The sequence below is a fragment of the Delphinapterus leucas genome, chromosome 17, assembly GCF_059928025.1.
Source record: "Delphinapterus leucas isolate spDelLeu-1000000601 "Yukka" chromosome 17, BTC_Dleu_Yukka2, whole genome shotgun sequence".
Taxonomy (NCBI): Eukaryota; Metazoa; Chordata; class Mammalia; order Artiodactyla; family Monodontidae; genus Delphinapterus; species Delphinapterus leucas.
Genome location: NC_143145.1, coordinates 2,625,004 through 2,638,925, shown reverse-complemented (window position 1 = coordinate 2,638,925; position 13,922 = coordinate 2,625,004). Strand labels below are relative to the sequence as shown.

Below are 13,922 nucleotides of genomic sequence, written 5' to 3'. Positions count from 1 at the left end.
ACTTTTCTTTCATGGCCTGTGCTTTTGATGTCAGATGCAAGAAATCATTGTCAAATCCAATGTTATGGAGCTCCCTATACGTTTTTCAAAAAAATTCTGGTTAACACCTAAACCCCTGCTAAAATGCCCAAAGAAGTGTTGATAGACTGCAGTCCTCTAAAATGCCATTAAAAAATCATTTATTGAGGCGAAATTCCATTCCAGAAAATTAACCATTTCAAAGTAGTTTAGTGTCATTTAATAAATTCACAACGTTGTGCTCGTCCCCTATTTCTGCATCAGTACTTTATGGTTTACAAACTATTTTCATACCTATTTTCCCACTTGATCTGCACAGTAATCCTGAGAGCTGGATAGAACAGCAAACAAATTACACAGGCTGGGGCGGAAGAAGGGGAGGGGTAACCTACGCATGAAAGTCTGTTGCAAGGCGGGCACCGTGTCAGCAGGTTCCATAACTGATCTGAGCTCCGCTTCCCCGGCTCTAACGTGCAGCAGTGACACCCACCCGGGCGGCGGGCTTGTCAGCTAGGCTCTGCTCCTCCCTTCCCCCTCAAGTGCATCATCAGCCCTACGTGACCCTTACACCACCTGGGATTTTTTTTTTTTTTTTTTTTTTGCGGTACACGGGCCTCTCACTGTTGTGGCCTCTTCCGTTGTGGAGCACAGGCTCCGGACGTGCAGGCTCAGCGGCCATGGCTCACGGGCCCAGCCGCTCCGCGGCATGTGGGATCTTCCCGGACCGGGGCACGAACCCGCGTCCCCTGCATCGGTAGGCGGACTCTCAACCACTGCGCCACCAGGGAAGCCCCACCTGGGATTTTGATTGCACTTCTATCTCCAATCCATTAGCACTCTCAAGGGTGGGGCAAATCTTACTGCAGGCACTTTGGAAGTCCCTGCAGAATGAGTAACAGGGACTTATTAAAAAGCAAGAGCGCGGAGCTAGGGGCCCCTCTGAGATCACCTGGCCCCTACTCCAGTGTTAAGGATGAGGAAAGGGAGGCCTAGAAAAGGGGAATTCCATAGCCCCGCCCACAGCAGGCCCCAGACTTTCCACCTCAATCCTGGAGCTCCCTTCCTTAAACCCTTGCACCTCTCGGAGGAATAGGGATACCTGCTCCTGCTTGAACCTCACTGGGTCCTCACCGAGATAGCTGCCTAGTGTTTACCTCCTGAGTCCTGGCCACACCTGGCAGTGTTTGAACAAACAGGCAGCCGAAGCTCGGGGTGTTGAGGAGCTTGGCTGTCACACAGGGGGGCAGACGCCAGCCCAGGTCCCTGCAAGCCCAAGGCCTTTCTGCTCAAGCCTCCAGTGGCATCTGTGAGTCTCTCTCCTGGGCACTGCAGATTCTCAGGTGACAGACTCCACCCTGCCCTCTGCCAAGGCTGCCAACAACCAGGACAGCGTGGAGAGAGCTAGACCATTAGGAGCAAAATCTGTCCTTTTGAAGTCAGTGGTTGCAACTACTGGTCATGGCTCACCGATGAGAGCCAGGGATGCTGGGCAGCCTCCAGACCTGAGTGAGAACCAGCTGTGATTCATGATCGTTAGATGACTTAACAGTGAAACACAGATCCCGTGTGAGTCAGGCTGCGGTCAGTGGGGGCCTCACCAGGCTGGAAAGAATGAAGGAATCCTTTGGCCTCCAGACCCACACCCCCCAACCCTGCTTTCATTTTGACCTTGCTTTGTAGTTATTGCTTGACATTATTATTAAGCATTTCAGATTTTAAAAAAAGAATCATAGATTATTGGAACTAGGAAAGTTCCTTTGGTATCATTTCCAACGCGGTTGTATAGATACTGCCCAACGTCGGCTGGGAGGCAGAGCTAGTAGCACTGGGGCCGGCGTCCCCTTCAAGTTCTGTGCCACTGACCAGGCACGGAAACCAGCCTCTTGGCCCCAGCCTGTGGCTGGGGAGGCCCACGGTCTACCGGGATCAGGCCAGGCCTGCAGCTGGCCGGGGAAGGACCCTGTCCATCTTCGGACCCTCCTCAGTCCTGCGCTCCTCGCGTTCTAGTCTAGCGGCGCCCACCCCACCCTGTTTCCTGCTGAACTTTACTCAACCTCTTAGCAGACTTGGCCAGCCTTAGGTTAACCGGGCATAGTTATTATGCCCACCGGCCTTTCCTGCCATCCACGACCGGCCAACGCCACGGCCCTGCTCGCAGGAGGGCTTCCTGGAGTCGGCGGCGGCAGGGGGCGCCCCCGGCCTTAGTCCCTCCAAGGTTGGGCCCGGAGGCTTGCGAGAGCAGGTGACTCCCGCACCCTCGGCCCCGGAGGCTGGGCGCCCTCCTGGGCCACCTGAGGACCCCGCCCACCTCTTTCCCGGTTCGCCGAGGAGGTGGCTGCCGGCAGGGAAAGGTTGGGCCGACGGAGAGGGCTGGGCGCTCAGACGCCGCGCACGCGCCGGAGCCCGCCGGCCCGGTTCGGAAATGACGACCTCGCGCCGGGCCCCGAGCCCGGCCCCGCCAGGCCCCGCCCCTCTCCGTTCAGCCTCCTCAGGCCCCGCTGCCGCTCAGGCCCCGCCCCTCACGTCCCGCCCAGCGGACGGCGCTCTCAGCGGAGAGGCCGGCTGCAGCTAGCGCGGGCGCTGGGCCGGGAGGCGGGCGAAGTTGCGGCCGGGGCGCGGGTTCGGGGCCGGGTGGCCCGAGGCGCCCGCGCGGGGTACGCCCAGCCAGCCGCGGCCGCAGAGCAGCCATGGCGGAGCCCGCCCCGCAGTACCTGGCGCTGCCCTCGGGGTTGCTGGAGCTGTGCGCGTTGCTGGGGGCCCCCCGGGACAGCCTCCGTGGTCCCGAGCAGGTAAGGCCCGGCGGGGACACAGACGCGGGCGGGGCGGCCGGGGAACGGGGTCGGGCCCAGCGCGCCCCGCCGGGTGCGCATGGAGCCCCGGGCGTCCGCGGGGTGGGGAAGTTGCGCAGAGGTCCGGCCGGGCCGGCCACCTCCAGCCTCCTGGGGCGAGAGCAGCAGCTGTTCTCGCAGGCGCGGTGGAGTCGCGAGTGGCAGCCGGCTGGGGGCTCCCGCCCCTTCCCCTCCCGTCCCCTCCGGGAGCACCTCTCGGGTGACACCGCTGGAGTCGCACCGCGATGAAGTGTGATGGAGAAGCTCGCGTCCGTCGGGCCGCTTCCTAAACGCTTCGTCCCGCTCGGCTTCTCTGTCTCAGGACGCCCACCTGGGTCAGGTGAAGACGCGGCTGGGCCGCCTGGGGTTCCGCGGCCTCCAGCACCGAATCCTTGTCCGCTATTAAATGATTTCACTCATTCCACAGATTCACGGTTTCCTAGGGGCCGGTGCTGTTCTAGGCACAGCATAAGGATATTTTCGGTAAGATGTAAGGACCGCCTTTATATGTTCTCCATTTAGTCGGTATGCGATGAAACGAGCTGTTTTTCACTGTGAAACACTTGCAGCCCGCCTCCACCTGTGCTCCGCTCTGCACCCTGGCAGCCAAAGCGGCAAGCTCGCGTCCCTTCCTCCGGGACTGCAGCTTGGGACGTTCTCCTTTTTTCTTCCCTGTGTTCTCACTTCTTGGTTCCGGAACCCTGGCTTTCTTTGGAGTGGGTCTGTGGCCCTCTCTTTCCCTTGGCCTAGATGTCTGGGACTCTATCATTTTTCTCTGGTTAGTGGTGGTGCTCGGTGTGTTCGGAGAGTTCCCGACTCTACTGCCTAGTTATCTGGACAGGTCCTTTCATCTGGTTCCAGACGACAGCAAGGAGAGGCAGAGAAAGCCATTTTGAGTATTTAAGGCTGCAGGGTTGACTGGGCATCACCAAGAGGAGCTAAATGTTGCAAAGTTAACCCGGATAAATGTCTGATAATGTCTTGGTGGTCTCTACGCCTTGGCTTTAGTATAAGGCCAATTTCGATGATTTCTGCATTTCCCTCCCCCTCTCACTCCGCGAACCCCCATCGCGTCTGGGTCCCCCTTTGGTCTCTGCCTCCTCTGACCCTGTGGATTGAGTTGAGTTGTCTCCCTGCCTCTCAGTGCCAAATGGCATTACCTCGTTTTCCTTCTGATAGGAAGTGACCCGGTTTCAGTTTTGGTGTTCTCCACCGTTGGGCATCTCGCTTCTTGGGTGATCACAGCATGTCTGTTCGTTGCCGTGATGGGAAGAGGATGAATCATCCGGAATATTTACAGTGGTACTTTCCTGAACTAAACAGACTGCGACGTTTCCCAAGTCGAGTGGGCAGTCGGCCACTCCGCATTTTAGCCATCCTCCTCTTTATTCTATACTCTGCTTCTGTTAGGGGTTCGGCAAAGGGTGGAGGGAAAAACAGTTGAAGGCGCAGGAGAAGAAGGAGTGTTGTGAAATGGAGTGACATCCCCACTGTAAGGCCTACGTTAATGCTACAGTTCATGAAACACAGGATATCATTTATTCAGTTTTATTTTTATAGCAGTTCTACTTTGAATGTCCAAGGCTTTTAAATGACTTTTAATTTTACTTTTAAAAGTCACCGTTTCTGTCTGATTCAGGGATTCCTATTGGGTGACACATGAAAACAGAAGCCCAGAGGCATGAGAGATAGCCAGCCTGATGTTAGGGTAGTGTAGTGTCCTAACTTTATGTTTTTATTTATTCCTTAGATGGGGTGGTGTTTGTTTCATTGAGGTTAGTGACAAAGAATTCGAAAATACAGTTCCATCCCCAGTGAATTACTGTGGTCAGTTACATTTCCTTCTACTCCTTGGTTGCTATGGAGACTAAACACATAGATGGGAAGGGATCCATCACAAATCCATCACAGGGTGGTGGAAAAGTGCTCAGAGCACCTTTCATAGTGTAGGTCACTGGCGTAAATCTTGTGGGTGAAGGCACGCTTTTATGTGTTTTGGTGGAGAGAGCATCCTGGCTTTCCATTTCTAGAGCACCACTGTCCAACAGACACTTTGCACACGATGACGGCCAGTGTTCTTCACCTCCACCCTCTAGTATGGTAGCAGCTGGCCACATGCGGCTACTGGGTGTTTGAAGTGTGGCTAGTGCCACTGAGGAACTGGATTTTATATTTCATTTAATATTAATTTAAATAGTCGCATGTGGCTACTGGCAACTGTGTTGGACTCTTCTAGAGCATTTTTAAAAAATCTATTTCTGTTTTATTTCACAAATGACAGCCAATCCTGTAGTGCAGATCAATGCCATTATGTCATCTAACAATGCCTCACATGAATTAGAGTGTTGTGGTTTTTTACTTTTTAGTAAGTCAGTGTCTGGGAGGGAAGAGCAGGAAGCTACCCTGGGCGGAGTCTGTGGAAATGGACATCATCTTTGGGGTGGTGGGGGGTGGTGGGGGGGCGGGGTGTGGGGCAGTTGCAACATGTATCAGAAAGTAACATATGAACCCTCTGGGGCCCAGGATTGCTCTTTCAGGAGTTTATCCTTTTTATTTTATTTTATTTTTATTGGAGTATAATTGCTTTACAATGTTGTGTTAGTTTCTGCTGTACAATGAAGTGAATCAGCTATATGCATACTATATCCCCTGCATCCCACCCATCTAGGTCATCACAGAGCACAGAGCTGAGCTCTCTGTGCTTTATAGCAGGTTCCCACTAGCTAGCTATTTTACGCACGGTAGTGTATATATGTCAATCCTAATCTCCCAATTCGTCCCACCCTCCCCTTCCTGCCGTGTCCACGTGTCTGTTCTCTACATCTGCGTCTCTATTCCTGCCCTGGAAATAGGTTCATCCATCTGTACCATTTTTCTAGATCCCATATATATGCATTAATATGATATTTGTTTTTCTGTTTCTGACTTACTTCACTCTGTATGACAGACTCTAGGTCCATCCACTTCTCTACAAGTGACCCAATTTCATTCCTTTTCATGGCTGAGTAATATTCCATTGTATATATATATATATATATATATATATATATATATATATACCACATCTTCTTTATCCATTCATTTGTCATTGGATGTTTAGCTTTTTTCCATGTCCTGGCGATTGTAAATAGCGCTGCAATGAACATTGGGGTACATGTGTCCTTTTGAATTATGATTTTCTCAGGGTATATGCCCCATAGTGGGATTGCTGGGTCATATGGTAGTTCTATTTGTAGTTTTTTAAGGAACCTCCATACTGTTCTCCACAGTGGCTGTATCAATTTACATTCCCACCAGCATGCAAGAGGGTTCCCTTTTCTCCACACCCTCTCCAGCATTTATTGTTTGTAGATTTTTTGATGATGGCCATTCTGAAGGTGTGAGGTGATACCTCATTGTAGTTTTGATTTGCATTTCTCCAATAATTAGTGATGTTGAGCATCTTTTCATATGCTTCTTGGCCATTTGTATGTCGTCTTTGGCGAGATTTCTATTTAGGTCTTCTGCCCCTTTTTTGATTGGGTTGTTTGTTTTTTGGATACTGAGCTCCATGAGCTGTTTGTATGTTTTGGAGATTAATCTTTTGTCCGTTGCTTCATTTGCAAATATTTTCTCCCATTCTGAGGGTTGTCTTTTTGTCCTGTTTATGGTTTCCTTTGCTGTGCAAAAGCTTTTAAGTTTCATTAGGTCCCATTTGTTTGTTTTTATTTTCATTACTCTAGGATGTGGGTCAAAAAAGATCTTGCTGTGGTTTATGTCAAAGAGTGTTTTTCCTATGTTTTCCTGTAAGAGTTGTATAGTGTCTGGCCTTATATTTAGGTCTCTAATCCGTTTTGAGTTTATTTTTGTGTATGGTGTTAGGGAGTGTTCTAATTTCATTCTTTTACATGTAGCTGTCCAGTTTTCCCAGCACCACTTATTGAAGAGGCTGTCCTTTCTCCATTGTATATTCTTGCCTCCTTTGTCATAGATTTGGTGACCATAGGTCCGTGGGTTTATCTCTGGGCTTTCTATCCTGTACCACTGATCTATTTATGTTTTTGTGCTAGTACCATACTGTCGTTTTTTTTTTTTTTACATCTTTACTGGAGTATAATTGCTTTACAATGGTGTGTTAGTTTCTGCTTTATAACAAAGTGAATCAGTTATACATATACATATGTTCCCATATCTCTTCCCTCTTGTGTCTCCCTCCCTCCCACCCTCCCTATCCCACCCCTCCAGGCGGTCACAAAGCACCGAGCTGATCTCCCTGTGCTATGCGGCTGCTTCCCACTAGCTATCTACCTTACGTTTGGTAGTGTGTATATGTCCATGCCTCTCTCTCGCTTTGTCAAAGGCTACCCTTCCCCCTCCCCATATCCTCAAGTCCGTTCTCTAGTAGGTCTGCGTCTTTATTCCTGCCTTACCCCTAGGCTCTTCATGACATTTTTTTTCTCCTTAAATTCCATATATATGTGTTAGCATACGGTATTTGTCTTTCTCTTTCTGACTTACTTCACTCTGTATGACAGACTCTAGGTCTATCCACCTCATTACAAATAGCTCAATTTCGTTTCTTTTTATGGCTGAGTAATATTCCATTGTATATATGTGCCACATCTTCTTTATCCATTCATCCGATGATGGACACTTAGGTTGTTTCCGTCCCCGGGCTGTTGTAAATAGAGCTGCAATGAACATTTTGGTACATGACTCTTTTTGAATTTTGGTTTTCTCAGGGTATATGCCCAGTAGTGGGATTGCTGGGTCATATGGTAGTTCTGTTTGTAGTTTTTTAAGGAACCTCCATACTGTTCTCCATAGTGGCTGTACCGATTCCCATTCCCACCAGCAGTGCAAGAGTGTTCCCTTTTCTCCACACCCACTCCAGCATTTATTGTTTCTAGATTTTTTGATGATGGCCATTCTGACTGGTGTGAGGTGATACCTCATTGTAGTTTTGATTTGCATTTCTCTAATGATTAATGATGTTGAGCATTCTTTCATGTGTTTGTTGGCAGTCTGTATATCTTCTTTGGAGAAATGTCTGTTTAGGTCTTCTGCCCATTTTTGGATTGGGTTGTTTGGTTTTTTGTTATTGAGCTGCTTGTAAATTTTGGAGATTAATCCTTTGTCAGTTGCTTCATTTGCAAATATTTTCTCCCATTCTGAGGGTTGTCTTTTCATCTTGTTTATGGTTTCTTTTGCTGTGCAAAAGCTTTGAAGTTTCATTAGGTCCCATTTGTTTATTTTTGTTTTTATTTCCATTCCTCTAGGAGGTGGGTCAGAAAAGATCTTGCTGTGATTTATGTCATAGAGTGTTCTGCCTATGTTTTCCTCTAAGAGTTTGATAGTTTCTGGCCTTATATTTAGGTCTTTAATCCATTTTGAGCTTATTTTTGTGTATGGTGTTAGGGAGTGATCTAATCTCATACTTTTACATGTACCTGTCCAGTTTTCCCAGTACCACTTATTGAAGAGGCTGTCCTTTCTCCGCTGTACATTCCTGCCTCCTTTATCAAAGATAAGGTGACCATATGTGCGTGGGTTTATCTCTGGGCTTTCTATCCTGTTCCATTGATCTATCTTTCTGTTTTTGTGCCAGTACCATACTGTCTTGATTACTGTAGCTTTGTAGTATTGTTTGAAGATGGGGAGCCTGATTCATCCAGTTCTGTTTTTCTTTCTCAAGATTGCTTTGGCTATTTGGGGTTTTTGTGTTTCTATACAAATTGTAACATTTTTTGTTCTAATTCTGTGAAGAATGCGATTGGTAATTTGATAGGTATTGCATTGAATCTGTAGATTGCTTTGGGTAGTATAGTCATTTTCACAAGATCGCTTCTTCCAGTCCAAGAATATGCTATATATTTCTCCATCTGTTTGTGTCATCTTTGATTTCTTTCATCAATGTTTTATAGTTTTCTGAGTACAGGTCTTTTGCCTCCTTAGGTAGGTTTATTCCTAAAGTTGCCACCAGAAAACCACTAGAGCTAATCAATGAATTTGGTAAAATTGCAGGATACAAAACTAATGCCCAGAAATCTCTTGCATTCTTATACACTAACAATGAAAGACCAGAAAGAGAAATTAAGGAAACAATCCCATTTACCATCACAACGAAAAGAATAAAATACCTAGGAGTTTATTCTAATTACAGAGTCAGACGTGTGCAAGTGTATTTGGGTGAGACCTCATTGCTGCCTGTTGTTTAGTATGATGAAGACTTGGGAGCAACCCAGCTGTCCATCGGAAGGGGATTGGGCAGGGGTGGTACTGAATTGTACACAATGGGACATGCTAAAGTGTCAACAGGAGAGTCAGCACACTGTATGGTTAAATGGGGAAAAAATCTGATGAAATCATTTAAATATAATTGTGTTTATGAAAAAGTTATATTTATGTATACATTTTAAAAATAGGAAGCATGTATCCCATGCTGTTTAGAACATTACCTTTGAGTCATGGGATTATGGGGAAGGCATTCCCTTTCTATCATTATTTCTTTTATTATTTCTATATTGTTATAATTTTTAAAAATGAGACTGTATTGCTTATCCAATCAGAAAAGACAACAGGGATTTCCATTTCGGAGGAAAAAAAAAAGACAGATGTGTAATGAACTGCTAAATGCCAAGTTGGCTGGATTGTGGCCACCTCACTTTCAGTGACTAAAGGTAGCTAGTGGGAATTACGGAGTTCATTGGCTTTACCGTAATGACCAATTTTCCATGCAGACTGAGCATACCTCCAAGACATCACGAGTGCCAGGGTGGGAATGGAGGAACGGCATCCACTCAGAGCCATCCTCTGTGCTGACTGTGGGGCTGCAGAGAGGAGGGCCACACCATCCCTGCCTCAGCCCAGCCCGGCCCGCCATTCTGAAGGTGATGTAGGACCACTGTGCCGGGCAGCGATGCTCTAGGAGGTGATGGGGAGGTCGACTCCGGATGGTGAAGTTCTAGGAGATGATGAGCCAGGCGTGATGGCTGGAGGAGGTGTGTGTCCCTGGCTGCAGGGTGAGGAAACGCCCCCTCCAATGAGTGTTGGGGGGGGTCGCTGGTGAGGAGGTGGGGTGAGGAGGGGGCAGGGCACGTGCCAGGCAGAGTGAAGGGCAGGGAGAAGCACAGCGTCGTGACAAAGGCGCATGGGTTGAGATGACTGAGGGCTTCAGTCGTGAGTGGCTTGGGCGCCCTGGCTTTGGAAGCAGGCTGGCCTGCTGCCAGGTGCACAGCCAGTGCAGGTGGTCGGCCTGTCACGTGACACATGCACCGTGTGATACCTGCACGGGAATATGTGTGAGGATGGTAATGTGTAGAAACAAACACACTTCTTAGGTCTGGCTGAGGGACAGAGATGGGTCTGTAGGGCTGGTTTGCTGGGGTAAGAGGCTGGCGCCGGGTAGCTGGAGCCACCGCTGTTGTGGCAGGTGAGGGACGAGTCATGTGTGCTCTTTAGATGGGGGACCCCCCCCCGTCCCCCTTTGGGAGAGTGGACGTCGGGCCAGGTGGGAGGAGGTGGGGCTGTTCTCTCGGCAGCAGCCGTGACGATTAGTTCACAGTGAATCTGTACCTACTGTGAGCCAGAGGTTTGCAAACGTGGTGCGGATGGGGCAGCCGCTGGGCTTTCTTCAGAGACCTTTCTGCGGCCCGCCGTCGAGGTGTGGGTTTCCCGATGGGGAGTCAGGGGCCATAGCGCCGGTCCAGCTCTAAATGCCCTGGTGGTGCCATCCTGTCCGCAGAGGAGCAGAGAGGTGGATGATCAAGTTTTCGGAAATAAGTGTGGGCTTCATGTTTAAGGGACTCACCGCGTATATTGGGAGGCAGTTGGGTACAGCTGGGATGGCACAGAGGCCCCATACCTGGGGGCAGAACCCTGGGAGCTGTCCCTGTGTGCATACCTGGAACCACAGGAGTGTAGAGACTGCCCTGCAGGCTGTTGCATGAGGCGGGACTGGGGCCAAGGATTGGCCCTGGGGGTCTGTCTGCAGGGGGCTGCCAAGGAGCGGGCTGGAGAGGTGAAATTGCAGAAAGGAGGCGGCCTTGGGAAGTTTCAGGAAGAGGGGTCGATCGATGAGGGAACTCGTTTGCTGCTCTGTAATTTATACCAAGAGCTGTCCCGCAGTGACGTGAGATATCGCCCAGTCTCTGTGGATGTAACATCTCATGTGCGGAGGAAATAGATGAGCATGTTTTCGTAGAAAATTAGGTCCGAACTGCTGGACTTTGATAGGAAAGTTTTAGAAGAGGTTTCATACAAGTAAAGAAAAGGATTCCTTTCGTGCATGATACACAAAAGGTTTTTAAATTGCACAGCAGTAGGGATTTCCCATGTTTGGTGTTGGTTCCTGCTGGCATTAACTTTTTCCCCCAAATATAAAGAAACCGTTATCTGAATTGCATAAAAATAGCGTATTGAGTTTAGAGTGTATCTACTGACTGAAAATGCTGTCATTGTAGATATCCTTTGAAGTGTAATAGTCCCCTGTTGGTACCCCTGATTCTTACCAAAATGTTGATGCTGGCTCTTCCTTTTCTGCCAGCCAAGGCCACATTTCTCTGGTGACGGTGGTGTTCTTCCTGATGCCATTTCTAGGGTCCTCAAAGACCCTAGGTTACCCACTCCCCACCATGACGGCCACCTCTTACCTTCTGTATCTTTTACACCCAGAGAATCCTGCTTTACTCTTTTCTGTCTTTACCTGGCTTGGCAGCCCTTCCTTCTCGTGGACAGACTGCAGTTCATAATATCAGTACCTTCCTTGGAAGATCTGAAATCAACCTGGCACCAGTGTTTGTTTAGTCCGAACTCACTAGAAAGAAAAAGAGAAGGTGACCTATGTTATTTGGGGAAGAAGGAAAAGATAAAAGGTTAAAAAAATCTTGGACCAGGTTGAAGTTTAAAAGAACTGAGGCTAAGGGCTTCCCTGGTGGTGCAGTGGTTGAGGGTCCGCCTGCCGATGTAGGGGACATGGGTTCGTGCCCCGGTCCGGGAAGATCCCACGTGCCGCGGAGCGGCTGGGCCCGTGAGCCATGGCCGCTGAGCCTGCGCGTCCGGAGCCTGTGCTCCACAACGGAAGAGGCCACAACAGTGAGAGGCCCGCGCATCACAGAAAAATAAAAAATAAAAAAATAAAAAAGAACTGAGACTAAGCAGCCCCTTTTACGGATTCTGGGACGGTCTGGCAGGAGGACTTGGCTCTCTGTGTCCATCAGGCCCTTCCTCACTCCTCCTTGTGTCCTCCCAGGCCGGAGGTGACAGAACTAATGTGCGTGGTGGCCCAGTTGGCGAGGCAGGCACGTGTTGGCAAACATGCCCTTGTGGGTTTGACAAGATGCAGAGCCCTTCTTGGGGCTCGCCGTCCCCACCAGCCTCCGAGGGGATGGGGCGGGGGGCCTCCTGGGGGCCCACGGGGGCTGAGCACTTGACCTGGGAGTCCCTGCACTCGCCTCTCGAAAGGGAAGCTCAGAGGGACCAAGTAATTTGCTGCCGTGGTTCCCACAGCGCTGGGATCTGAACCCAGGTCTCCATCGCGGTGCCGGCCCTGAACCGAGCCTTGGAGCCAAGGGGCCAGTCATGGCGTCCCTGTTAGCAGCTGAAGGACCAGGCTCTGAGGGGGTCCGTCACTCGCTGAGTGTAGGGCCTGAGATTTCCTAAAAGCAGTTCCTTACCATCTCGAGCTGCTGGTGGGAAAAGCCAGGCACGTGATGTACTCCAATAAAGATGTAAAAAAAAATAATAATAAAATAATAATAATAATAAAGCCTGACAACTTTCTTAAAAAAAAAAAAAAAAAAAAAGAACTCACCGGGGGTTTGCTACGACGGGAGGGTCGGACAGAGCAAGGCTGGCACCGCAGCGGTGACTCTTATTTCCCCCTGCTTTAGGTCGCCCAGAAAAAGGGAGTCAAGAGCCTGTCTTCTCTGGATCCGGAGGTCCTGTCGGTCTTCGTGCCTCCGTTTGTCACTAAGGAGGACAGTCAGCCGGCCGGCGTGAACTGTGTGACGCTGGGTAAGACCAGGAGGCGCTCCTTCCGGAAGAAGAGAGAGAGGCCCAAGGCGGAGCCCTCGAAGGGCCACCCCGGCGGCCCCAGGGGCCAGGACCCCGAGGACGTGGGCATCCCCAACGGCGTGGACCTGCTCGCCCTGCCGCAGCTCTGCTTCCCAGGTGCGCACGGGCCGGCCTTTTCCCAGACTGGCCAGTTCCTGCTGATGAGCGGGCTTTGTTCCGGCTGCATTTCCCTCACTGAGAGATGTTCAGGTGCCTGGTGTAGAAAACTCAGGCTAAGGGCTTGACAGAAGGACGTGTCTGGAGGCTCCACAGAGGAATTGATGCGATTTCCTGCTCTCCTGGATAGGCTGGGACACCCCCTTCCTCACTGGGCTCAGGAAATAGCTACCACCCCAGGTGTGCCCTGAAGGGTCTGTCTGGGGGCCTGTTCCCATGATCTGTCACAAAGTCTTCAGAGCACAGAGTGCCAGCAAAGAAATTGCTGCTGAGGGGAAGGGATCGAGGCAGGTGGTGCACGGCCTGAAGGATTAGCGCATCTGGCCGTCAGAGTGCCACAGCAGACAGAGAGGGACGTATCCTGTCGCTTATGGATAGCCCAGGCCTCATGGTGGATGCCACGTGGCCAGAATGAGGTTCCTTCTTTCTTTTTTCTGCCTGCAGGGGGCGTGTGTGTGGCCTCTGAGCCCAAGGAGGACTGTGTCCACTTTCTGGTGCTGACTGATGTCTGCGGCAATAGAACCTACGGCGTGGTGGCCCAGTACTACCGACCCCTGCACGTACGTGATTCCCCCAGCTTCCCTCTGAAACTGGGTCAAGGCTGTGGGGTTTTTTCTTTTGCGGTGAAATACACATAATATGACAATCACCATTTTAGCCATTAAAAAATGTACGATTCAGTGGCATTAAGTGCATTCACGGTGTTGTACCACCATCGCCACTGTTTGTTCCAAAACACGTTCGTCACCCCAGAAGGCGGAGTTGTCTCGTCAGCGATGCCTCCCCAGGCCCTGCTGCCCCCGGGCCCCCGGCCATCCTTCATCTGCTTTCTGCTTCTGTGGGTGTGCCCATTCTGGACATTTCATA

At 50.2% G+C, this 13,922-nt stretch overlaps 1 protein-coding gene across 6 annotated transcripts in view; it reads left to right on the top strand.

Annotated features, from left to right (window-relative positions):
- The first annotated feature begins 2,598 nt into the window (after positions 1 to 2,598).
- DENND3 (DENN domain containing 3) overlaps positions 2,599 to 13,922 on the top strand; it is a 69,228-nt gene continuing 57,904 nt past the window's right edge. For 4 of the 6 annotated variants that reach the window (XM_089898660.1, XM_089898659.1, XM_089898658.1 and 1 more), the window contains exons 1-3: positions 2,602 to 2,807; positions 12,716 to 12,995; positions 13,500 to 13,615. In XM_089898660.1, the coding sequence (XP_089754786.1) occupies positions 2,706 to 2,807; positions 12,716 to 12,995; positions 13,500 to 13,615 (498 nt within the window). In that variant the 5' untranslated portion in view covers positions 2,602 to 2,705. Of the gene's footprint in view, positions 2,808 to 12,715; positions 12,996 to 13,499; positions 13,616 to 13,922 lie in introns of all 6 variants that reach the window. The other 2 variants (XM_089898663.1, XM_089898662.1) reach the window with 1 other exon arrangement.